General features: G+C 42.1%; 1 protein-coding gene and 1 pseudogene across 6 annotated transcripts in view; one reads left to right on the top strand and one right to left on the bottom strand.

The window, feature by feature from the left end:
* TMEM108 (transmembrane protein 108) overlaps window positions 1–24089 on the bottom strand; it is a 325972-nt gene that overhangs the window by 140492 nt on the left and 161391 nt on the right. For 4 of the 6 annotated variants that reach the window (XM_070238159.1, XM_005600936.4, XM_070238160.1 and 1 more), the window contains one exon: window positions 12711–12796. In XM_070238159.1, coding sequence (XP_070094260.1) covers window positions 12711–12750 — 40 coding nt within the window. In that variant the 5' untranslated portion in view covers window positions 12751–12796. The remainder of the gene's footprint in view (window positions 1–12710; window positions 12797–24089) is intronic. The other 2 variants (XM_005600937.4, XM_070238158.1) reach the window with 1 other exon arrangement.
* Window positions 10022–10701, top strand: LOC138918081 (ferritin heavy chain pseudogene; annotated as a pseudogene).

Below are 24089 nucleotides of genomic sequence, written 5' to 3'. Positions count from 1 at the left end.
ACAAGTTTTTGGGTGAAATATGGGACTTTTTTTTCCCTATGGAATTTCTACAGCTAAGCTATTTAAATAAGTATTATGTTTTATTTTAGCTCAATTATTTTGCACTTATCGCAGGTCAAAATAACAATAATATATTGAGAAAATAATGTGACTCCATCTGTTGGAGCCTCCTTTCCACCTCAAGGCTTCTACGCCATGGTGAGAGCTGCCTAGATGTGACCCCATGTGATCAGACAGGACAGCTACCCAGCCACCCAGACTTCCTTTCACGCTGGCACTTCCTACCCTGGGGGGCTGTCCATGCCTCAAAATCACCTCCAGGCCAAAGCTGGAATCCTAATAATTACCAGCCCTGTTTAAGAGTCCCCCTCTAGAGCTTCCAACCCTCTCCTCTCATTCATCTCCTGCTGCAACTGGGGATGCTGGGCATGACTTCACAGGCACATGGGGCACAATACTTGTCCCCCAGCTAGATGACTTCTGGACTCTTGCTTCTCTGCCTCTTGGGGAAAGTGGGTACACTCTCATGTCTTCATCTAACCAAGAAATTTCAAAGTAAACTGTAGCACCTTTCATCTCAGAGGGCTCCAGGCTCTCTCCTGAGCCACCCTGTAATTAGCAGACCCTGTAGCTGCAAGCGCAGAGCCTGGGCTCTGCCCTGTGGGAGACAGCTGTCTGACTTTGAGAGAACATCTCAGGGAAATCATTAAAGCGTTTATGCTCAGTGTTCACCAGACTCACTGATGACAGGACAGGGGACTCTCATTCTTGCCTCTTCTCATCAAATACGACACAATTATGTACCCAGCACTGGGATTCACTGGCAAGGTCAGGAAACATACCCTGTGCACCAACTACAAATGGGCGCAGGGATCACATGCAGAGCTGCTCCCACCCTGAGGGCTCACCATCAACATGCATCGCACGTCCTCTGAAGCTCACAGCCCTACAGCACTTGGTCCCTGCAAACCCTTCGTGGGAACTTCTATACCACCAGCTCAAATCACTGCTTTTGGGTTTTGTCTTGTTTCGTTTTTTTTTTAAAAACATCCTGCCCTCTATCAACCACCAGCTACAGCTCTCTTCTGCCCTCACTTTATGGTAAAACTTCTCTGAAATGCTATATAAACTCATTGGTTTTATTTCCTCATACCCTGCTCACTCCTCGACCCACACCCACCGCTTACTGAGCACCCATTTTGAACTGCACACTGTCCTAAGTGCTCGATATACTTATATTAACAACTCTACGCAGTATAACAATATCATGCTGTAGTCAGCTGAATGGTGGTCCCTCAAAAGTCATGTCTACATCTTAACTCCAAAACCTGTGAATATGACCTTATTTGGAAAAAGTGTCTTTGCAGATGTAATTAATTTAAGGATCTTGAGATAAGATCAAGCTACATTATCCTTGTGGGCCCTAAATCCAATGACAAGTGTCCTTATAAGAGACACACAGAGGGGAGACACAGAGAAAAGAGGGGAAGGCCATGTGAAGACTGAGGCAGAGTTTGGAGTGATGCAGCCACACACCAAAGGAACATCGTGGAGCCACTAGAATGGAAGAGTCAAGGAAGGATTCTCCCCAGGAGCCTCGGAAAGGCATATGGCCCTGCTGACACCTTGATTTCAGACTCCAGCCTCCAGAACTGTGAGAAAAAAAATTCTGCTATTTTTAAGCCACTAAATTTGTGGTAATTTGCTATGGTAGCCATAGGAAGCTAATATATTTTACAGATGGGAAAACTGATGAAGATGCTGGGGAGGAAATGATAAAGAGACTGGCCACAGCTCCCAGGGTCTCCTGGGTGATATTCTGGTGCAGCCAGAGCAAAGGCAAGGGATTCACTTGTGAGAAGCTGCCTTCCCGAGGCTCCTGGGGAGAATCCTTCCTGGACTCTTCCATTCTAGTGGCTCCACGATGTTCCTTGGTGTGTGGCTGCATCACTCCAAACTCTGCCTCAGTCTTCACATGGCCTTCCCCTCTTTTCTCTGTGTCTCCCCTCTGTGTGTCTCTTATAAGGACACTTGTCATTGGATTTAGGGCCCACAAGGATAATGCAGCTTGATCTTATCTCAAGATCCTTAAATTAATTACATCTGCAAAGACACTTTTTCCAAATAAGGTCATATTCACAGGTTTTGGAGTTAAGATGTAGACATGACTTTTGAGGGACCACCATTCAGCTGACTACAGCATGATATTGCTATACTGCATAGAGTTGTTAATATAAGTATATCAAGCACTTAGGACAGTGTGCAGTTCAAAATGGGTGCTCAGTAAGCGGTGGGTGTGGGATTTATCTCCTGCAAGAGAAAGGCTCAAAAACTTCTGGGGGTGGGGGGGTGCGGGGAAGCAAAGAGAGGAGAGACCCGGGTGGTAGAAAAGACCTGAAGACAAGGAAAGGGAACGGGAGAACAGGAAAGGCAGACATGAAAGATGACGCTGCAAAGGCAACGTGTCTTAGGTTTGAGGAGTTTCTTGGCTTCCAGACTGAAGGATCTCCAGTCACCAGCACATTTGTAAAGGCTGTAAAGGCAATGATTCAACGTTTCAGAAAACTTTCAGAAAAGATTTATTACAAAGCCAACATGAATTTGCTGTAAAAAAAAAAAAATCCCTTTTCTTCATTCTAAAAATTCTGTTCAAACTTCTCTTATTCAGAAAAACCTTCCAGAATTTTACCAGATCCTGATAAGCTAGACAACTCCCTGGTAGACGGTCCCTATTGATGAGGCTTCTGCGCATTAGTGAGGGGTCTACTGAAGTGGAATCTGGGTGAGGGCATGTTAGACTGTCTTTCACTTTTCTTTTTAAAATTTTTAAATAGGATTTGATAAACAAGAGCACAATATAACAAAAGAAATAATTAGGTTATTTAAGCACAGTAGTAAAATAACAAGCCATGTTTGGAAGGCATTTTACAACTTATGAAATGTTTTTATACCCTTCTCATTTAACTCTCAACAACCCTCAAGGTAGACATTATACTCATCATCTGTGTAACACAGTTTAGGAAAATGAGGCAGCTCTGGGAGGTTAAGCACTCTGTGCAAGGCCGCAGAGACGATCACTTAGAGAAGTGAGAACTCAAAGTATATCCTTTAAATCCAAATTCTATGCTTTCTCCCACCATGTGTTTTAGTAAAAGTACTTTCATATAGGAAATTGAATTTACTCATTAAGAACTAACATTTAAATTTGCATAAGTCAACAGCCCTCGTAAGTGTGAACATGACTTCTCCCACCTACATCCCTGCCAACCATGTAATGGAATGTACTCAAAAGTCATAAAATTGAATTTCTTTAAAATATTTTATTCCTCAGTCTTCACTGGCATTGCTTACAATGAGAATGTCTTATTAAGGTTTTGTTTAATCTGCAGAAGAGAGTTATTGACTTATGCAAATTTAAAGTCACAACTTAAAATGTAAAAGACATTAAATCAACATGACACCTTTAAGGATCCAGTATGCCTAAACTTCCTGGGTTAATGTTACATTTGAAAGTATAAAGTCCTCAAATTTTCTGTGTGAATGACTTATCCTTCAGAACCAAAGAGACTTGTTCTTCTTAGAGAATATTTGCAAATCTTTTCAAATGAAAAAAAGAAATCCAGCCTTGAATTCTGGATTTGCAAAAGAATTCTCCAGCATGAAGTGAGGAAGAAAGAATCTTATAAAATTAAGTTCTAAAAGGGGCCCTCTTCAGCGAACCGTCAGCCAAGGGCCTCTTATGCTTTCCCTTTGCTTTATAAGCCTAGCTAGCCCACTCCTTGTTCTTGTCTCATTCTTAAAACAGAGTAAAAACTAACTTCCAGTGTATCCTGGAGAGTAACATGAAACTTCAAGTCCTAACAGTTCCTAACTCTACAACATGGTGATTCTGCAGGTTCTCTCCCTGACACCTTCTCTCCTTCTCTTCCTTCCTAATTCATCCTGGTTTTGTTCTAGGATCCACTTTACCACCAGGCAGCCCAAGTGATGCAGGGAAGCTGAGAGCCCCTCTTGCTCTAGGATAACCCTTCAGAAGTCTAAGACAGTGATTCTCAAAGTGTAGTCCCTGGACCAAAGCTTCAGCATCACTGGAAATTTAGAAATGCAAATTATTATCCCATCCCAGATCTACTAAATCAGAAACTCCGGGAAAACGGCCCAGCAATCTGTGTTTAAACAAGCCCTCCGTGGGATTCTGTTGAACAATTAAGCTTAAAACCACTGCTTCTGAGCCAGTGATGCTCAACACTGGTTGCACATTAGAATCAATTGATGCCCAGGCCCCACCCTCCCCCAAAGATCCTGATTTAATTGATCTGGGGTGGACTCTGGGCAAGGGGATGTGTTAAAGGCTCCCCAGGAGATTCTAATGCACAGCCAGGTTTGAGAAACACTAATGAAAGCCAATCTGAGTAATCTAGTCTAAAATACTGAATTGCAGTGTCAATGAAATGGATGCCTCCATTTCCATAATGCTGACTGAAGATCAAACGTGTCGTTATCATTATTATAGCCACTGATGGTAGCAGGAGAGCAATCTCCTCAAGAGCAGAGTCTTTAATAGCCTCAGGAGTGATAGTGGCGGCAGGCTCAAATTGGTTATGTTTTGTATGGGAAGGGGTGAAAATCACTTGGGAAAGAATTTGTGGCAAGCCAGGATTTGAACTCAAACAGTGTTCATCCAGAATCTGAACCCTTAACCATGGCTGCCACACTGTCACTCTCCATGGAGGTTATGACCAGGTAGTTTAAAAGGCAGAGGAGGGGGCCAGCCCCATGGCCAAGTGGTTAAGTTTGACCATGCCACTTAGGTGGTCCAGGGTTTCGCCGGTTTGGATCCTGGGCATGGACCTAGCACCACTCATCAGGCCATGCTGAGGCAGCATCCCACATAGCAGAGCCAGAAAGACCTACAACTAGAAGATACAACTATGTACTGGGGGACTTTGGGGAGAAGAAGAAGAAAAAAAAGATGGCAACAGATGTTAGTTCAGGTACCAATCTTTAAAAAAAAAAAAAAAGGCGAAGGAGGAAATGAAGATCCCTCATTCATACACACAGACAATGCAATATCTTTATGATTGCCTGTAACATCTAAAAGAGCCTACACTTCTGGAGTCAACACTTGTTGGGACCTAACTACCATGTCAGTTATGATTTATATGAACTCTCTCCGCTTAATCTCAGGGAAAATTTCTTCTCACTTATCAGGAGAAACAAACAGAATGAAGACAGAATACGTGAGCCAGCTTTGGTTAGTGACAACCCAGCTACTCTGGTCTCTCACCAGCTTCCAAGGGAAGCTGTCTTTTGTTACACAGGGCCTACCTGGGAATGGAGATGGGTTTGCCGAGACTTTGTCCTAAAGGAGAATTTAGTGACAGAAACCCAGGGACTACATTACCCAGTTAGCCATAATCTACCCTAATAATTCTGTATTTTATCCATACATGCGTTTCCATATTGTAAGATGTGACTGATGGCATGTGATAGTTTTATAGTTCAAGCAGCGTATTTTCTTTCTCAGTGATTCATAAAGTAACAGTGTATCTTACAATTAATGACATCTTAGATTTGACGAAATATGGTAATTATAGTAAACATACACTGAGTCTCACTACGAGTCAACCTCTAGATTAGACTGGAGATAGGGGAATGAAAGAAACGGAGTCCCCAAGACTGAGGAGCTAGAAAACAAGAAAACAATTACGTGCATACCGAGGGCTAAATATTTTGTGGGGGAGAGAATGTCAGTTGTGGTGGCCAGAGAATACTGCGGGTGTCCACTAGGTGTAGTGGGGGGAGTGTGCATACGTGGGGACACGAAGGAGAGAAGGTGAGATGGGGGTGACCAGAGTATTAACCAGTCTTAAACGCTAACCTAAGAAATTTAGGCTTTATCTTTTAGGTCAGTGGTTCTCAAACATTTTGGTCTCATGACGCCTTTATACGCTTAAAAACTATTGAGGACCACAAAGAGCCTTTGTTATATGGGTTATAGCTACTAATAGTCACTGTATTTAAAATTAAAGCTGATAAAATATTAATTCATGAAAAATAACAATAAACTCATTACATGTTAACAAATAACATTTTCAATGAAAACATAACCGTATCTTCTAAAATAAAAAAATTAGTAAGAAGGGTGCTATTGTTTTATATTTTTGTAAATGTCCTTAATATCTAGCTTATGAAAGATAGCTAGCTGGCTCTCATATCAGCTTCTGCAATCTGTTGTGATATGGTTGAAGTTTATGGAGGAAAGAAAACCTGGCTTCGTGAAGATATGTAGTTGGAAAAGGGAGGACCCCACAGACTTCCTGAAAAGGTCTCAGGGATGCCCAGGGATTCTTGCACCACACTATGAGAACTGCTGCTCTTCGACAGCAAAGCCCTTGAAAGATTATCCGCAGATGACAGGCAGCTAACTCTGTAGGATGAATTAGAAGGAGGTGGCCTGAGAATAGCGCAGCAAGCAGGGAGACTACTAAAAGGGTCCAGGCCACATGTGTACGGTGATGGATGGTAATTAGTCTTTGGGCATTGAACATGATGTAATATACACAGAAACCAAAATATAAGGATGTACACCTAAAATTTATATGTTATAAACCAATGTTACCTCAATTAAAAAAAAAACAAAAGGCCTTAAAAAATAAAGGGTCCAGGCAAGACCACAGGAAGCTCTTCACTAAGCAGAGACAGTGGGGATGCAGAGAAATGAATGGCTTCACAACATGTTAGAGTTCATGGGAGCTGGTATCCAAATGCATCCAGGTTGAGGCAGAGAACAAGTCAAGGATGACTTCAAGTATTCAGGGTTGGAAATCTGTGTGGATGACAATGATGACAGGGTACAGATAAAGCATGAGAAGATTATTTCTGATTTTAGCTGGCCAAACAGGAAAGGAATGAGCCAGAAAGAGAAATGATCTGAAGATTCCAGACCAATGACTCAGGGAGATCCAGACAAATGGACAGGCCCCGGGAAGTCTACCTATTTAAAGTGCTATACTCAATACTGTTTAGAATGATACCAAAATAGCATTTGCCTTAAGAAGATAAATGTGATTTCCTTAAAAATGCAAATATCCCTGAGAATTATGGAGAAGCTCCTTAACTCTCCTTAATCAACGAAGCACACCTTGTCATTAATTAATTTAGTCAGATTGATTTCCATCTTAATGGAATACATGAGAACTTCAGATCACAGACCATGGGAGGACAACTGGGACTGGGCAGGTACCATGGTGCGGACTTAGGGTCTACTATGGGGTAAGGACAAGCATGGAGGAAAAAAGGGAAAATGTTAATCTCTTGTGGAAGATATTACTATATGGATATTTCTGGTTTAAGAAGTGACTGGAGGGAAGAATAACATCACAGGGTAGCCGGTTGGCAAGAAGGGCTAGTTAGAGCTGAAAAGGCACAAAGACAGTTTGCACACTTTAAAGCATTTTCAGTCTTCTGCTCAGTTTCAGAGGTCAGGGGAGAAGCAGACCATTCCATCAGAAATGAACTCCACCACAGCCAATTTCTCATTATGCCTGGAAGAATCTAGAGTGGTGAGTAATATGGATTTTGGGGGGTGTGTATGCATAACTCAAGTCTAAGACCAAACAGAATCCCCACGCCCCAGGTAGAGAGGGCAGAAAAGGTGGTATCTTTTTTGTTCTAAATTCTACAGGTTAGGGGCCCAAATCCACACCAGGAGTTCTCTTTCTCTTCCTCCTCCTGAGTAAGAAAGGGGCTTGCGGACACTTCTCTGGGTTGAGCAAAGGGTTACTCTGTGCAGTCAACATGGTCCAATATACACAGAGGATGCAGGAGTGAGCAAGCAGGATGTACCCGTAAAAGCACAGAGCACAATTTAAGAAATACAAATGCCTGGATGCAGAGCAAACACTTAAGTTACTAAACATAATCACTCCTTATCTCTAAGTACCCAAACAACTTTGATTTGAATACATATTGGTATATAAAAACTTATTGTCATAAGACCCTAAGAATTGCCTTAGTCTTCTTAACAATGAAGTAACAACAAATTTCCAGTACACAGTACCCAGGCAAAGACCAAAGCCGCTAACTCATGACTCAGTGCCTCCCTAGCAGTGTCATGTTCTTAAAAGTTTGTGATGATGCTCCTTACTTTCCATTATTCCTTTAAAAAAACATTGTGACATGACCTGGGAAACGCAGCCTTCATCATATCAACTCCCTCCTCTGAAGAATGGGATCAAGGATAATTCATGTCCCACTTGCCTTGTAAGGCATAGCGAGGATCATATTCTGTGAAAAGGTTTTGTGACCAGAAAGTACCATGCAAATGTTAGTTACAGTTGAGCTCCTGGTTAGGTTGTACTTCTCTCTTCCAGACAGGAGGGCCCAATCAGGGAACTGACATTGATTGCAGGTCTTCTATATGCTATGTTATCCGGATACCATCTTACATGGTGGATGGTCAGTTCCCATTTTACATATGAGGCTCATGGAGGTTAATAACATACTTAACGTAAGTCACCTACTAAGGGGTAGGGCCAGGATTTGAACGCTGGTCTTCGGCTCAAAAACCCAGATATTCTTAGCACTAGCTTCATACCTACTTTGCTACTTAAAAAAGAAGAATGAACATAGCATTTGGTTTTTACATAACCATGAAGGTTCTCATCACCACCCTCATCCTTAAGCTTCATTTGTTCCAAGGTATCACATAGAATGTGAGAAACCTTCCCAAGGGGAAAGCTGGAGGATGAAACGCTCACTGAGGATTAGAGCCCAAGAAATAAGACAAAGGCAGAGACAGTCAGTTTTAAGAAAAGTAAAATATTAAAACCTCAGTTGCCCTGTCTGCCAAAGACTGCATCCCACAGCCCCCATCGGGCTCACGCAAGCCCCAGTGACTGTCGACTGTGATGCAGTGATTCCGAGAGCACCTGGATTTTTTTTAGCCCCACCCGAAATCACTAATAGGAAGCAAACGTTACCAATTACGGGTTAAAACCACCCCCGTCTGGCCATAGGGACAGCAGAGGGGCACACTGCCATTTTTCCTGTGTGTGGTGGAGGCACTAAGCAGGATGAAAAAACGACCATGAACAAAGAGGTGAGAGAGACCCGGGTGTGAATTCCGACTCCATCACTCACTCCCTGGTCACCCTGGGCCAGTCCTTAACTTACTCATCGGTAACACCTCTTCATCCTGAAGCACTTACCTCTGGAATGAATGCGATGACGCAGGTAACAGCAGCAGGTGCCTGAGAACACAGTAGGCACTCAAGAGGGAGCGGCTTCTCTGTGATAATGATGACTCATGAACTGGTTTATGTCCACTAGTAAGTAAGTGCTTGTTTTTTTCAAACAGATACTCTCTCTGGTAGACTAAAGATGACTACAAATTCTTACTACTCTTCCTTTGAGAGGCGGAGCCCAATCCCTCTCCCCTTGACTCAGGGTGGGTCTTAGTGACTTCCTTGGCCAATACAGTGTGGCTGAAGTATTGTCCTGGGACTTCCAAGCCTAATTCATAAGAAGCCTTGTAGGTTTTGCCCCGGCCTCACAGCTGTGGGCTGACATTTAAGAAGTCTGACTACCCTGAGGCCACTACTCTGGGAGGAAGCCCCACTTTGCCCTGTGAAACAGCCTCAGGGAAAACAAGGTGTTGGGCCAGGCCCAGTTGTTCTAGCCTACAGCTGCTGGAGTTACTCCAGCCCAGATCCTAGACACTGGAGCAGACAGTCTCTGCCAGCCCCTGCCCAAACCAAACTGCAGATTCATATGCAAAATAAGTGATTTTTGTTGCTTTAAGCTACAGTTTTGTGGTGGTTTGTTACACAACAAAAGATAACCAGAACACTCTATCAGGTTTTTTCCCTCAAGTTAAAAACAGCAGTTTGCTGTTACATAAAGTAACACACTGACACAGTCTTCGTGGGAGCTGCCGTGGTTTCCTGCTTCAACAGCGCTTGAACGGAACCGGAACCAGGCGCTCGCTCCCGGCCCCGGCCTGCCACCCAGAGCCAGCCCTCCGCCACCTCCTCACGGAGCCCTCGGCCCACTGCAAGGCCGCTGCCACCTCTCGTCAGCCGCCCACCATGACCACCGTGTTCCCCTTGCAGCTGCGCCAGAACGACTACCAGGACTCGGAGGCCGCCATCAACCGCCAGATCAACCCGGAGCTCCACGCCTCCTCCGTCTACCTGTGCATGCCTTACTATTTTGATCGCGATGATGTGGCTTTGAAGAACTTTGCCAAATATTTTCTTCACCAACCTTATGAGGAGAGGGAACGAACATGCTGAGAAACTGATGAAGCTGCAGAACCAACCAGGCGGCCGAATGTTCCTTCAGGATATCAAGAAACCAGACCGGGATGACTGGGAGAATGGGCTGAAGGCAATGGAGTGTGCATTACACTTGGAAATAAATGTGAATGAGTCACTACCGGAACTGCACAAACTGGCCACTGACAAAAACGACCCCCACTTGTGTGACTTCCTCAAGACTCACTACCTGAATGAGCAGGTAAAAGCCATCACAGAATTGGGTGACCATGTAATCAACCTGCGCAGGATGGGGGCCCCTGAATCTGGCACGGCAGAGTATCTCTTTGACAAGCACACCCTGGGAGACAGTGACGAGAGCTGAGTCTCAGGCCAGCTTCCCCTAGCCAACGGATGACTTCCCTGATCCACCGAGGCAGTGCACGCATGTTGGGGTTACCTTTACCTTTTCTATAAGTTGTACAAAAATACCTAAGTTCTTGGATTTGTACCATTCCTTCAAATAAAGTGATTTAGTACCCCATCCCCTAAAAGTAACATATTAAGTTTATTTGACTCTGTACTTCCCAAGTCTATTTTAGACACTAAAAAAGCCATTTTGTTTGTGGACAATGTTCATCCAGGCATAACTTAATAATAGGCTAATGACATATATGAGCTATCAGGGGTGTGTGTGTGTATGCACGCCAGAGTTTAAGTTATCTAGAATTTTACTAAATATCCAATTCTTCTCATGAAAAAAAACCGCTATAAATAACAGCTCTTCACCCCAGTGAACTTGAATCTAGTGCCCAAGAGCTCCACCCTCCCAGCTCTGTACAAAGCTGGGCTCCTGTACACAACCAGCTATCTAGTAAACAGGGTGGTTTACGGAGGGCCATTACCTACCTCCTGACCAGCAGGAAACCAACTCTGGGCTGCTTGCATTTCTAGGCAAGCTTGGAAACAATGACAGTGTTAAGACTAAGTTGATTTTCCAGGCTATCCAGATAACGTTTGAGGAAATCCCCTTGAGCTTTCACGTATGCTCCACTTGGGAGGATGGGCCTTGTTACAGCATAAAACTTGACTCTGAACCATAAAATACTGATTTGATGCCTTTCACATATATAACCTTATAATATTATGCAAACTTTGGGGCATGCAAGCAGCATAGGTGACCTCAACAAAGATTTTGCTGCCTCCCAGATCTACTCTGCTCTTATTCATTTCCTGTTTCTTCTCCCACAAAGCCAGCCTCGCCTTCTTGAGGGGGCGTCTGTGTGTGCAATCCTATTTATCCTTCAAATGTCCTCTCTACCATCAAGGCAGGGCTAATCATGCCTTGATGACATTGCTTCTTCAATCTGTAAAGCCTTTTCTCTCACCAGCAAGCTTAACATTAAAAAAAATAAAAAGGCCACAAACCTACAGTCCAATAGAATACATGAAGAAAGAACATGAAAGTCCCTCTAACTCTTGGCGACATTCCACCAGGCTGAAAACAGATCTGTGTTTCAGGGATTAGAATTCAGTAGCAGAAATGAGTCAATTAAAATCCAACCAGAATGCTGTCTGTAGATAAAGTGCTTTGCACTGGGGGTGCAACGGTAACCTGAATTGCTCAATTCTAAGGGCCGACTGACTGGTGATTTGCATCTCAATCTCTTTTCCTGTTACTTTCTTGGCAAAAGTTAACAGGGAGCCACTCAGCCTCAGAAAGACAAGTCCTCCATTTACCTCAGCAAGAACTAGACAAGCACAAGGAACTCCAAGTTTTCCCAACTCAATGGCTTTGGTCTGACCTGGAGTGGGCAATGCCTGTTGTCCCAAGTGGGTCAATCTGAATATCAAACCCACCAACTGCTACTGGTTTTCACATTTATTCAGTAACAATTCCAATCCCAAAGGCTATACAGTCACTAAGCGGCAACTGGCACTTTCTGGCTCAATCCTCAAAACACATGAGCAACATGCAGAAAGTCATAATCAAACACTCTTCATTCTACCACCAAACCTAAAGAAGTCACATTTCACCACCCATTATTTAAGAACATGTGTAATTATGCAAAACATTCCAAGCCAAAAGCTGTACAGTCACTGAATGGCAACAGGTTCTATGTGACAAAATCCAGAAAACACAGTCTCCATGAGGAACCTATGGGGGCCATCCTGGAACACCCTTTATTCTGCCACAAAACCAGGAGCAATGATGTTTTTAACACTCATTCTCGAATTAACTATGCTTAACATGCCAACTTAGAATTATTATAATGGAGTCTACATAACAACTGACGCCCACGGCAACAGAAGACAATGAAGAGGGAAAATTTACTGTCCTCGGTCATTGACCAAACCCTGGTCTTCCTCCAGAAAGTGTGTAAGTTTCTGGCACTGGACAGACAATAACATGGCATGTTCAAGGAGAGAAGAAATGCAAGAGCAACTTACTTAACAGTTGGCAATAGAGGGCCTGTAAACTCCTCTTCATGGTATCATCTGGTCCTGCTTGTCCTCCAGTTTATTCATGATTCTGTCTAGGAAATCGGGAGAAGAAAACTGTTACATCTGAGGAACGTAATTCCAGTCAATAATCAGAAAGAGCTCCACTCAACAGGATCCTAGTTGTGAAGTCTAAAATACCTGACTCTGAAGAGAAAAATTCCTGGAATGGATACACTACAATTTAATTTACAATAGTCTATGTTATAAAACTACCAATTAATCAATTGGTCAAATCCTGAAAGTATGCACACCACTGAAGGAAACTCAGAGGGGCAAGTGGAGAGTGAGAATCTGGCTTTGGAACTTTTGAGGACTTCCATTTTATCTCCCCTGTATCTCTAGTCTTGAAACAGGAGAGAAATTTCTACACTCATTTTCACCAAGAAGCTTACCAAATGAAACCACCCAAAAAGCTACACCACACTTGACATTGTATTATATTAAATAACTTTTCTATTATTTTCTGATCATAAACGATACCTCCAGTATAGAATATTTGGAAAATACAGATCAACAGAAAATATAGATAAGAATATGCAAGAAAATCCAAATTACCTCTCTCTCCAGCCTTTCAAGTGTGCACTTCTATTGCTCTGTCTCATTTAATGGATTATACATTCTAATTTTTTTCCCTAGCAGCACAAACATCTTCCTGTATTGTTACTGTTACTTTACTACTATATTTTAAATGGAGCACAGTATTTAAATTACTAGAAATGAAATCACAAAAACACAATTCAAGGTTTGGGGGATCAGAATTTGCTACCCCAAAATGTGTCTCTTTGCCTTGCCTTGATTATTTTTAAGAACAAAAAGACTCTGAAAGAAACTTTGACCTTCCCTCTAACTGCCTAAAAGAAATTTAAAACAAAGGCCTGTCCCGAGGACAGGCCATCACCACAGATAACTCTGGGTATCAGGTAGACTGGGAAGATCCTCGCTAAGCCCACTCTTATCAAAGTTCTGTTTACCAAACATTTGCTTTTCCATTCCATCAGTGTTGCCTTCCTCCCCTCTGAAGCCCCAAACACCCGCCCCCAACATCCTCCTGTGTCTTTAGCTGAAGACGGTATTTAAGATGAGAGCCTCGGCCATTTTGGCGAGTTGCTCAGTTTTCCTGGGTCTCTCCCATGTATGCATGTTATAAAACTTTGTTTAATTTTCTCCTTTTCTTCTGTCCTGTGTCAATTTAATTCACAGCCTGGCCAGAAGGACTTAGAGTGGATAGAGGAAATCTCTTCTTCCCCTACAAAGGCTTCTGAAATATATTGCCAAATTGCCCTTCATCAATACCAGGATATGAGGCTATCCATTAGACTACAACCTACCCAATGAAATTTATCACTTCTTTCCATTTTTGCCAAGTAAGTAGGCAAATATTCCATCTCATTGCTTTAATTTGCATTTCATACGTTTATTAGTCATTTGTCTTTTAAAAATTTTTAATTCACATTTGACAAAGATTCTTTAGTCAGGTGCCTGAACCTTCTCCTAGGCCCATCCATGCTCTTCCTTGTAAAACCTAGTTTTAGCAGGAACCGTGCTAAGTCTGTTTAACCAGAACCCCTCACTCTCAACATCTAATCACCCTCACTATCAGATCAGGCCCCTCATCCTCTACCATCCCCCAGGTGATGATGACCCTGGCCTGTCTTCAGCAAGAATCCTGTTAGGTCAGCTTAGCCCTGATATTTCCTCTTAGTAATTTTACATCCAATGACCTCCAGCTCCTTGGCTATAAATCCTTACTCGCCCATGCTGTATTACAATTTGAGCCCAATCTCTTTTCCTCACTGTAAAATCCCATTGCAATGGGCCCTATACCTATATTGATGGTCCTGAATAAAATTTACCTTACCATCTTTAACAAGTGTCATTGAATATTTTTGTTTTTAACCATTATTTACTGGCATGGCTGGGTTTTTTTTTCTCAGGATACCCCAAGTGAAATTGACTTATCTTAAAAATTTTTTTAATTGAGACATAATTCACATATCATAAAATTCAGCCTTCAAAGTATACAACTCAGTGGTTGTCAGCATATTCAAAAGTTGTGAAATCATCACCAGTACCTAACTCCAGAATATTTTCATCACTCTAAAAAGAAACTCCCATGTTCATTAGCAGTCAATTCCCATCCTCCCTTGCCCTAGCCCCTGGAAACTACTAATATACTATGGATTTGCCTAATTCTGTATATTTCACATAAATAGAATCATACAACATATGGCCTTTTGTGTCTAGCTCTTTCACTTAGCATACTGTTTTTAAGGTCCAAGCATGCTTTTTTCCTTATTTTTTGGTAAGAATGTATACACAAACACACATTTCCATGATTAGAAAGGCCTTCCTTAGTCTGGGATGACACAGTTGCCTGTCTTTTCTTCTGGTGTGGCTGACTTCCTTTAGATCTGTTTAAGGACTTTGTATTACATTTTACTTTTCTGTTCACTCATTCTTCCACTATAACAGCAAGTGTTGTTTAAATTAAACTCTTGGTAGAATTAGTGCTCCATTATTACTCTTCTTTTTTAAGATCTGTCTTCTTGTTCTTTGAGCTTGTTTTTCCCCCCAAATTAACTTTAAGATCACTTTATTAAATTCCAGAAAAAACACCATTGGGATTATAGTTGGAATTACCTTCTACTTGCTTTATTAATTTGGGAGAGAGTTGATCTCTTTAAAATCCAAGTTTAGTGAAGCAAAAACTAAATGATATTTTAAAGACTGTAGCTCTGGCAATAAGAATTCCCTTTAGAGGGTGAGAAGGTCCTTCGGGGGGGGGGCACAACAGCTCAATGACTTCTTTGTTTAGGCAGATTAAAGCCCCCCTAAGTGCAGTCTGGATGAGTAAGAATGAGAGAAAGAGAGAGTTGAGTTGCTCTCCATTATAAAATGACAGGAGGTTTGAATTCCCAAAGTCTAGGAAAGCGGGGTTAAGTGGTTCAGAAATCAGAGAGGCTAAGGAGATGATAAACAAGAGATGTTGAGAGACAGACAGAGGCAATTCCAAAGGACAGCAGCAGGTAGGAGCTAAGAATAAAGGATAAAGTGAGAAATTTCCCACAGAGGATGACCCATGACCTTTAAGACATGTAGTATTTAATATTTCATTGCTTCCTGTTTTATGCTATTTGTACTCACACATTACATCTGTCCTCCTTCTCTCCCACAATGCTTATCCACCTTGAGTATCCTCAAAACCTCAGCAAAAGTCTTGTACAAAATATCTTTGTTTTGGTGGGGCTCAGCAGGGCGATGAAAGAGAATAGACTATGTCCCAAGACAAGGTGACCAGAAACAGAAGTAGAAGCCACAGGAGCCATAAGCAATGGTTAGAGGGCAGCTATGGGCTGCTGAGGACATGGGAAGTACTTGTTGACACAAATAATCCATAACCAATCTGTACGTCAAAATTGAGGTGAGTTTATTATGAGCCAACCATAAGGACCATATAGCCCTGGAGAGTCCTTTTGCAAAGGAATGGAGCACTCCAATGAAGTGGGTGTGTACAGAGTGGTCATATACTGTCAAAGAGTGTACATCACATATGATTGGAATGTCCCTTTTACAATAGTCACGGGATTATTTGCCAGCACAGCAATTCAGTGAACACAGCGGGTCAGTGGTCACAAGGTGGGTGGTCACAAGGTGAGCACAGCAGGTCAGCAACCAATCCTTAGTTTAGGGAGAGATGCTTATCCTTAAGGAAACAGTGATGTGGGGGAAGTTACATCCTTATCTTTAAGGGTATTGCTCTTGTCTTTGGGACATAGCAAATACTTAAAGCAGATATACAATGCATGTTCAACGGCCATGTCAAACCCTCTTGGAAAAACAAGTTCAGGTGGAATTAGTTTTAAACCAAATGGCTTCCTCATATACTCCAATATATCCTATTGCTTGCCATTTATTTATCATACTCAATAAATGCATAGTGAATAAAACAAATGAATGAAAGAATAAATAAATGATCAAGTAACAGGAGAGCAGAAAAACAGCTGTAGCTTATATTGATCTAGGGGAACATATGCCACTCAATCATCTCTGGAAATGCTTAGAAATTTTCAAGAAACTGTTAGACTTCTATAAGCCATGGAACAGAGCCATTTTATTCTTATATTAAGAAACAACTGAGCCCAAAGGCCTGGGACACTTGGGATCATCTGGGTTACACAGAGCTATCCCAACTATAAGTACCATATGGCCTAGTATTTATTCAAAATTAATCTTTATTTAGGTCTTTCTGTGGAGTTTTGTAGTGTTTTTCCTTCATTTAAGTACTACAGCCTTGTCGAGTTAATTCTGGCATTCTGTATTTTTTTGCCACTGTGATGGAATTTATGTTTCCACTATATTTTCTAATTGCTCTATGAAAATGACTGAGTTTTGTATATTCATTTTGTGACCTAACGGAACTCACTCACTGTTCAAATGATGGCTTTTTGTTGAGTCTCTTGGGTCAATGGTGCTGCTTTGGATAGACGGAGAGCCACAATGAGACTCCATCAAGAGCCTCTTTTCAATTGTACAGTAGGAAACACTAATTGTATCTGGTCTCTCAGGGAATAATTTAGGAGCTCCAAGGATGACAACTAATTTCTAGGATGAAATCCTAAGAAAGTACAGAGTTCTTCAGTCAAAAGGCTGAATAGAAGAAAAACGAGAGAAGAGGAGGATGAAAACATTTGACCAAACATGCAGAGACAGCAACATAGGTGAGGACATTACTGATTATTAGCGCAGGGGGAGCCAGGGGGTGCATGTGGCCTGAACCACTCCTTAACGAGAGCCAGCCTAATAGAATCCTGCCTCTCCTTGTGGCTTAAATGGGACAATCCATTCCACTGACTCAGGAGGGAAATTTCTGTTTCACAGACCACTTAAGATGTTTCAATTAGAAATGTCCATGGATCAGAGAAAAAGTAATACACAGTCAAACGAAAACCTCTGATAGTTGATATGGAAATTGACTTGAAATGACAAGTTCATAGAGAACAAATAAGGAAGAATAGCCAGGAAAATCCTGGAAAACAAAAACAAAAAACCCAATAAGGTGGGATAAGGGGAGGGAGGGACTGCCAGCCCCACCAGACATTAAAACACACTCTAAAACCTCTATAATTAAAACAATTTAATATTGACACATGAATAGGCTGAATTGTATATAGAAATTTAGGATATGATAAAGGCAGCCTATCAAATCAGTGGGCAAAAAGATGAACTTTCAAACAGTTGTTGAGAGAATGGCAGAGTGATATGGGAAAAGAGAAAACTGTACTCATTCCAAACACCACACACCAGTGTAAGTTCCAAACGGATCAGACAGCTGAGTGTAAAACAGTAAAGTATACAAGTACTAGGAGAAAATACGGGTGACTTCTACTACTTGGGAGTAGAGAAGCTTTGCTAACTCTGAATCAAGGTTTGAAGCAATAAGGAAAAAGGTAGATAAATGTTATCACATAAAAAATTACACAATAAAAAAATACTACTAAGTAAAAATACAAATGAAAAATTAGAAACAATGTTCAATTTCTAACAAGCAAAGAGTTAATATCCCTAAAATTTCTTTATAACCTCACAATCAACACCCATGGTGCTTTAGCAGTCATTCAGAGACACACGCAGAGTGGTGAAAAATCTGAGTTGCCCAACACACATGCTCCTGGCTGAAGTCAAGCAAGGTGACGCTCTGCCTTCTTGTTTCAGCTCACATACTGTAAACAAGCATCCTTTATGCAGGCTATGTAGAGTCAGTTTTTAGCATTTTTGTGCTTTTTACTGCTATCTCTGTTTGCAATGGCCCCCAAGCATAGTGCTGAAGTGCTACTTAGTGATCCTTAGTGCAAGAAGGCTGTGACGGGCCTCACGGACAAAATACGTGTCTCACACAAGCTATGTTCAGGCATCAGTTATAGTGCTGTTGGCCTTGAGTTCAAAGTTAACGAATCAGCAATATATATTAAACAAGGTGTCTTTAAACAGAAACATACAAAATAAGATTATGTATTGATCAGTTGACAAAAATGTGACCAGAGACTCATAGGAACCTAACCCTGTATTTCCCCTAGGAGCAATGGTTCAGTATTCACTAATTCAGTATTCACAACTTTATAGACCATAACTACCACAAATAGTGAGAATCAACTGTATTTGAGTAGAGCTTTAATATAGTTTGTGAGGCAAAGAATGAAGCTGACCAACAATCCAGGCCACCAGTAGAGCTCGAACAAAACATAACAATGGCTCTCCATCTCTCTAGAATAAAGGAAGATCTGATTAAGGTGATGGCCAACATACCTCAGAGTACCCTCTGGGAAACTAATGGGAGTGGGGGAGGAATAGGAGAGTTGACATAACAACTAACATCACAGGTGTGTGAAGAAGTTTGAAAAGGAGCCTACTCTTCCTTTTACGGGCCTTTGCTCAAGATCAAACCCACCAGCTATGAGACCTTCAGCTAGTTTCTTGACTTCTCTGATCCTTGGATTTCTTGTTCGTAAAAGGAGTGAGAATGGTACTTGAAATCCTTGCTGCAGGGGCTGGCCCCGTGGCTGAGTGGTTAAGTGCACGCACTCCGCTTCAGTGACCCAGGGTTTTGCTGGTTCAGATCCTGGGCGAGGACATGGCACCACTCATCAGGCCATGCTGAGGCAGCATCCCACATAGCACAACCAGAAAGACCTACAACTAGAATATACAAGTATGTACTGGGGGGCTCTGGGGAGAAGAAGAAGAAGTAACAAAAAAAAAAAAGAAGACTGGCAACAGATGTTAGCTCAGGTGCCAATCTTAAAAAAAAAAAAATGCAAACGCCTGCTGCAAAGACTGAGACAATGCATGCAAAGCACTCGCACGAGGGCTTGGCGCACAGTAAATGCTCTGTGCGAGTCAGCAGCTGTTACCCAACAGCAGAAGGCAAGATATGACACTTCAGGCCAGAGCTTACCAACGATCTTTTTTCTTAACTTTTTATTAAGATTATGATAGTTTACAAACTTGTGAAATTTCAGTTGTACGTTATTGTTCGTCAGTCGTGTTGTAGGCGCACTACTTCACCCTTTGTGCCCACTCCCCACCCCCCCTTTCCCCTGGTAGCCACTAATCTGTTCTCTTTGTCTACATATACCAACCATCTCTTAATTTTGCTTCCTCTAAGCTAGAAATGAGCCAAAGGCTTTTGGGCTACTCCCCAAATAGCCCCTTTTGTTAAATCCAGCGTCTTATTTAAATTAGATTTAGAAATTACTCTTACGGGTATAAATTGAACTTTAAGGTTCTTAATTATAATTTATACCTTTTTTCTTCCTTAAAAAGGATCTGAAGAAGCTTACTACTAGATGCAACTTGTACAATAGGATTATTAACATATCAAAGTACATTAATGACATCAGAAAGAGAGATCCAAAATTACGTGCAGAAAGGGGGGATTAATTTCACCATAAGATGTAATAATACATTTCCCTTGGAGCTTCCTGAAAATAAAAGCAAAAAGGATAGCTAGCATCATTTCTTTTCTGGCTGCATAAACAGAAGGACATTTTCTTCAGAAATACAAACCTAAGCCTTAGCATCCTCAATAGTTTTATAGAATGTGAAGAGAATATTCACATATTCTGTGGCTGCTCCTTATCAACCCACAATAAAAGCTAAGGTCATTGTGTTAAGTAATAATTCCAGAAAAGCATTTCAATGAGCAGCACAAGCACCATGGTGGAGAAAAAAGAATCAGGCAGGCCCGTCACTGAGTGGCTTTGCTCTGTTAACTTGTCTGAGCCTCAGCTCTCTCATCAGTAAATGGGGCTAACACCAAAATCGGAGTATTGCCGGCAGAATCAAGTGAAGGAAAGCACTTGCTGTGTGCCTGGCACATTGTACGCGTCTCTCCCTTTCTCCTGAGCTAATGCTGTACAGGCAAGCTACTTTTGGCCACCGGGGGATAGAGAGAACCAGAAAAACAGAAGGAACTGAGATTCAGCAAGCCACCCCAGGGCCTGAGCCTCATGAGCACTGGCTTCCTTCAGGAAGGCAAGTATGAAGGTTTCTCAGGATCACTTATGCCATCAGTCATAGACGGATGCACGTGTCCGCAGGGTTGGGTCTGGGTTATCGTGGTGTTTTTAGTCAAATTCTTTTGATACAGATGCTTTGCATATTAAATACAGGAATATCCTTCATTTCCAAAAAGAAATAAATGTTCTCTCTCATTTTTCTTGAAACTCATGGTCCTCCTAGTCTATCTTCCAAATTTTCTCAGTTTGCGCAAGAAGTATTTCACTTTCCTCTGATCCTACGACCAACAGTGTGAGCACGGTTACAGTGTCCACCTCCGTCTCGGGTCTAGGAGTGTACAGGGAGTAGGAGGGACGAGGGTGAACTAGAGAGCATAAGGGGATAGTGTTTTTCTGGCTCCAGCTAATTTGTCAACAGGAAAACAGGGCTTTTTTCCTTTTTTTTTTTTTTAAAGAAACTGAAAATCTTCTCAAAATTTTTTTCCCTAAATTTTCAAGAGAAGCCAGACATTTAGATGGAATCTCACCATTTTAAAATACTAGCGATAATTTCATGAGGGCCAACACCACAAGACAAAAAAAATAGGACCGTGTGACTTCTGATTGATAAAGGCTTTCCTGATGCAGAAGCTGCCTGGGTGCTTTCCTATCACACTGAGGAACAGTGTGTCTGTCCGTCCGTCTGTCCGTGGGGACGGACTCCCTGAGGAAGCACGGCAGACCAGCTCTTCGCGCTTGCTTCATTCGGTCAGTCCTCCAGCAGCCCTATGGGCAGGCTCTCACTCCGCCAACTTTAAAGGCAAAAAAACACCTTCAATAGGGCTCCTTTCCTCCCTTCCCCTTCATATTTCTTTCTCTGAAAAGTTAAAGAAAATATTTGAGGCGGTCAGATGCACTGAGATACTGAATTCCAAAGGGCAAAAATTATTCCTCTGCTAAGGAAAAGCCTACAATAGGGACTCAATTAACGTGAATTCTGCTTGGAGGGCTGAGAAGTTAATTGCTGTAGTGTTCCTCAAGGCCAGCTGGAGTTGATTTGCATTTATTGGGGGAGGGTGTTCTGTCCACAGTCAGTGAGGTCAGCAACGGGTAAAAATAGGACCAGAGAGGGAGACTAATATTTGAATGACACAGACCCCCTTCCTCTGGCATCAAGGTATATTAAGACCATTTATCTCATTTGAGGAGACAGAAAGGTGCTTGTGGGAGGTGAAGAGTATGTACCACTCTTCCTTTTATGGTTTTGGTATTAAAACTCAGCACTGAGGTCAGGGAATTAAACGATTCTGTAGCAATGCCAAATACTAAAGGAGCACGTTCCATCATTTTGACTGCACTACTTATGAAAAAGACTATTTCTTGTCCACAGCAAACTCATTCACTTTTCTTTTTTCTTTTGCTGAGGCTGAAAAACATCTTCAGAAATTGAATTTGGGGATCTAAAAAATATGTGTATTTCCTTTGGGTAGCAGGCATTTGTCCCAAAAGATGTGCCAAGTTTTACAACAGAAAGGGAGGCAAGGCCATATGAAAGAGGCAAAACTCTTATCAGAATGTTTTAAACCCAAGATTTATGCTCTGAACAGGCAATACATTTCAGTTTGTGAAATTATTCACAATATCATAGTCATTACTAATTTTAATTTTGACCTTTAACCTAAAACTCCTTCCCCCCCCCATTCTCCTTCCTCAGCTCTTCCATCCACTTCAAGCCACCTAATGGGTTCTTTAACCCTTGAGCTAGTAAGAAGAGAGTTTTAATTTGTGGTTCCAGTTTAATCTTTCAAAATATGTCATTTATGCCAAGTGATTCCACAGGATAGATAGAGTTTGTTGAATGTGCAGCTGGAATAAAAATTATAATGAAGTGAAAAGTTATGTGGGCAAGTTGGGGGTGCAGCCATCACTGGAACAGATTAAGGTCACAGGTGAGACCAGTGCAGGCAAGCTCAGGCCCACAGGGAAGTCATGGTATTCCCAGCATTTCTGATGATTCTCAGCTTAATGCCTTGCTCCAGGAAGCACGAGCAAAGTAATATATTTGACCTCACCTGTGAGGGCCTCATTTAACTATGCTGATAATTCTGTCTTGCTTTGATGACTAAAAGGGCTGGAAGAAATATCCAGAGGTACCACGACTGGTGTTCCCCAAATCAGCTGGTGGTCAGAATCTATTTTTAAAATAGATACCTAAGTTTCTCCCTCAGGAATTCTAATTCCCAGGTTCTTCAATGAGCCAATTTTAAAAGGCTCCCACGATGGCTCTCATGATAAGCTAGGGCTGGAAACCAAGAACCTAAACTGTTCTTAACCTGACTGCACTGGAAGCATGGAAGAACACATCAGATCAATTAAATCAGACTCCCGGGGGGTTCTACGCACAGTGGGTCGAGAACCGGGGATCCAAGCCCCTGCCTAAGAGACTGCTAGAGCCACAGGGAGGCCAAGCTATTTGTTCTCATTCCTGAAACTGGCAGTTTTATGAGAGATTGAGGAAGTGGGATGATAAATGAAACCACATTTGCAAGTTATATTCCAAACAGAAAATGAGTGATTCAGTGTTTCTTAAATATTTAGATCCACAGCCTCTCATGCAATTCTCAAGTTTTAAGCAACATGAGCTCTTTGTGATCTGTTACCCAATCTCTCTTTGATAAACCTTTCACTTGTCTCTGCTACTTGTTGCATAGGAATGTCTGGAAGATTAAGGAGATAATGACCGAAAGGGAGAGGGACTGAGTTTCAGTGAAGCGAAGAGGGTATGGAAGCCACATGCAGATGAAGAACCCGGCAAAGAGCTGAAACCACACTAATCTTCAAATCCTTCGTCTCCAAGGGGGAGGGACAGTCCTTCTCCTGAAGACCGCATTCAGAGGGAGACAGAGGCTGCGAATTCTGAGTGGGAGCAGCGGGGAGAGGCCACACTGAAGGGGCCCCTTCCCTGTGGGGACCACAGCCAACTGCACAGAGAGAAGATACAGTACAAGCAGCAGCAAACCTGGAGATCCACTCCTTTGGATAATACTGAGTGCTGTAATGTCATAAGCACTGTGTGAGTAGTAGGGGCTGGGGCTAAAAGCAAATGAGACATGCTCCCTGCCCTCAAGGAGCCTGCGGTTTAGCAGGGAGAGAATAGGCCAAAAATCACTCTGCAGCCAGCTTTATTTCTACCGGCTGTATTAGACAAATTATTACAGTACAGTCTAGCAAATTATAACAAATTGGAAAATGTGTTAACCCTTCTTGACTCTGAGCGTCCCTATCTGTGAAACAGGTATCACACCCACATTGCAAGGTTGTTTGAGAATGA

Source organism: Equus caballus, chromosome 16 (genome assembly GCF_041296265.1).
Source record: "Equus caballus isolate H_3958 breed thoroughbred chromosome 16, TB-T2T, whole genome shotgun sequence".
Lineage (NCBI taxonomy): Eukaryota > Metazoa > Chordata > Mammalia > Perissodactyla > Equidae > Equus > Equus caballus.
The sequence above is the reverse complement of the archived record's forward strand: the minus strand, read 5'-3'. Positions and strand labels throughout refer to the sequence as shown.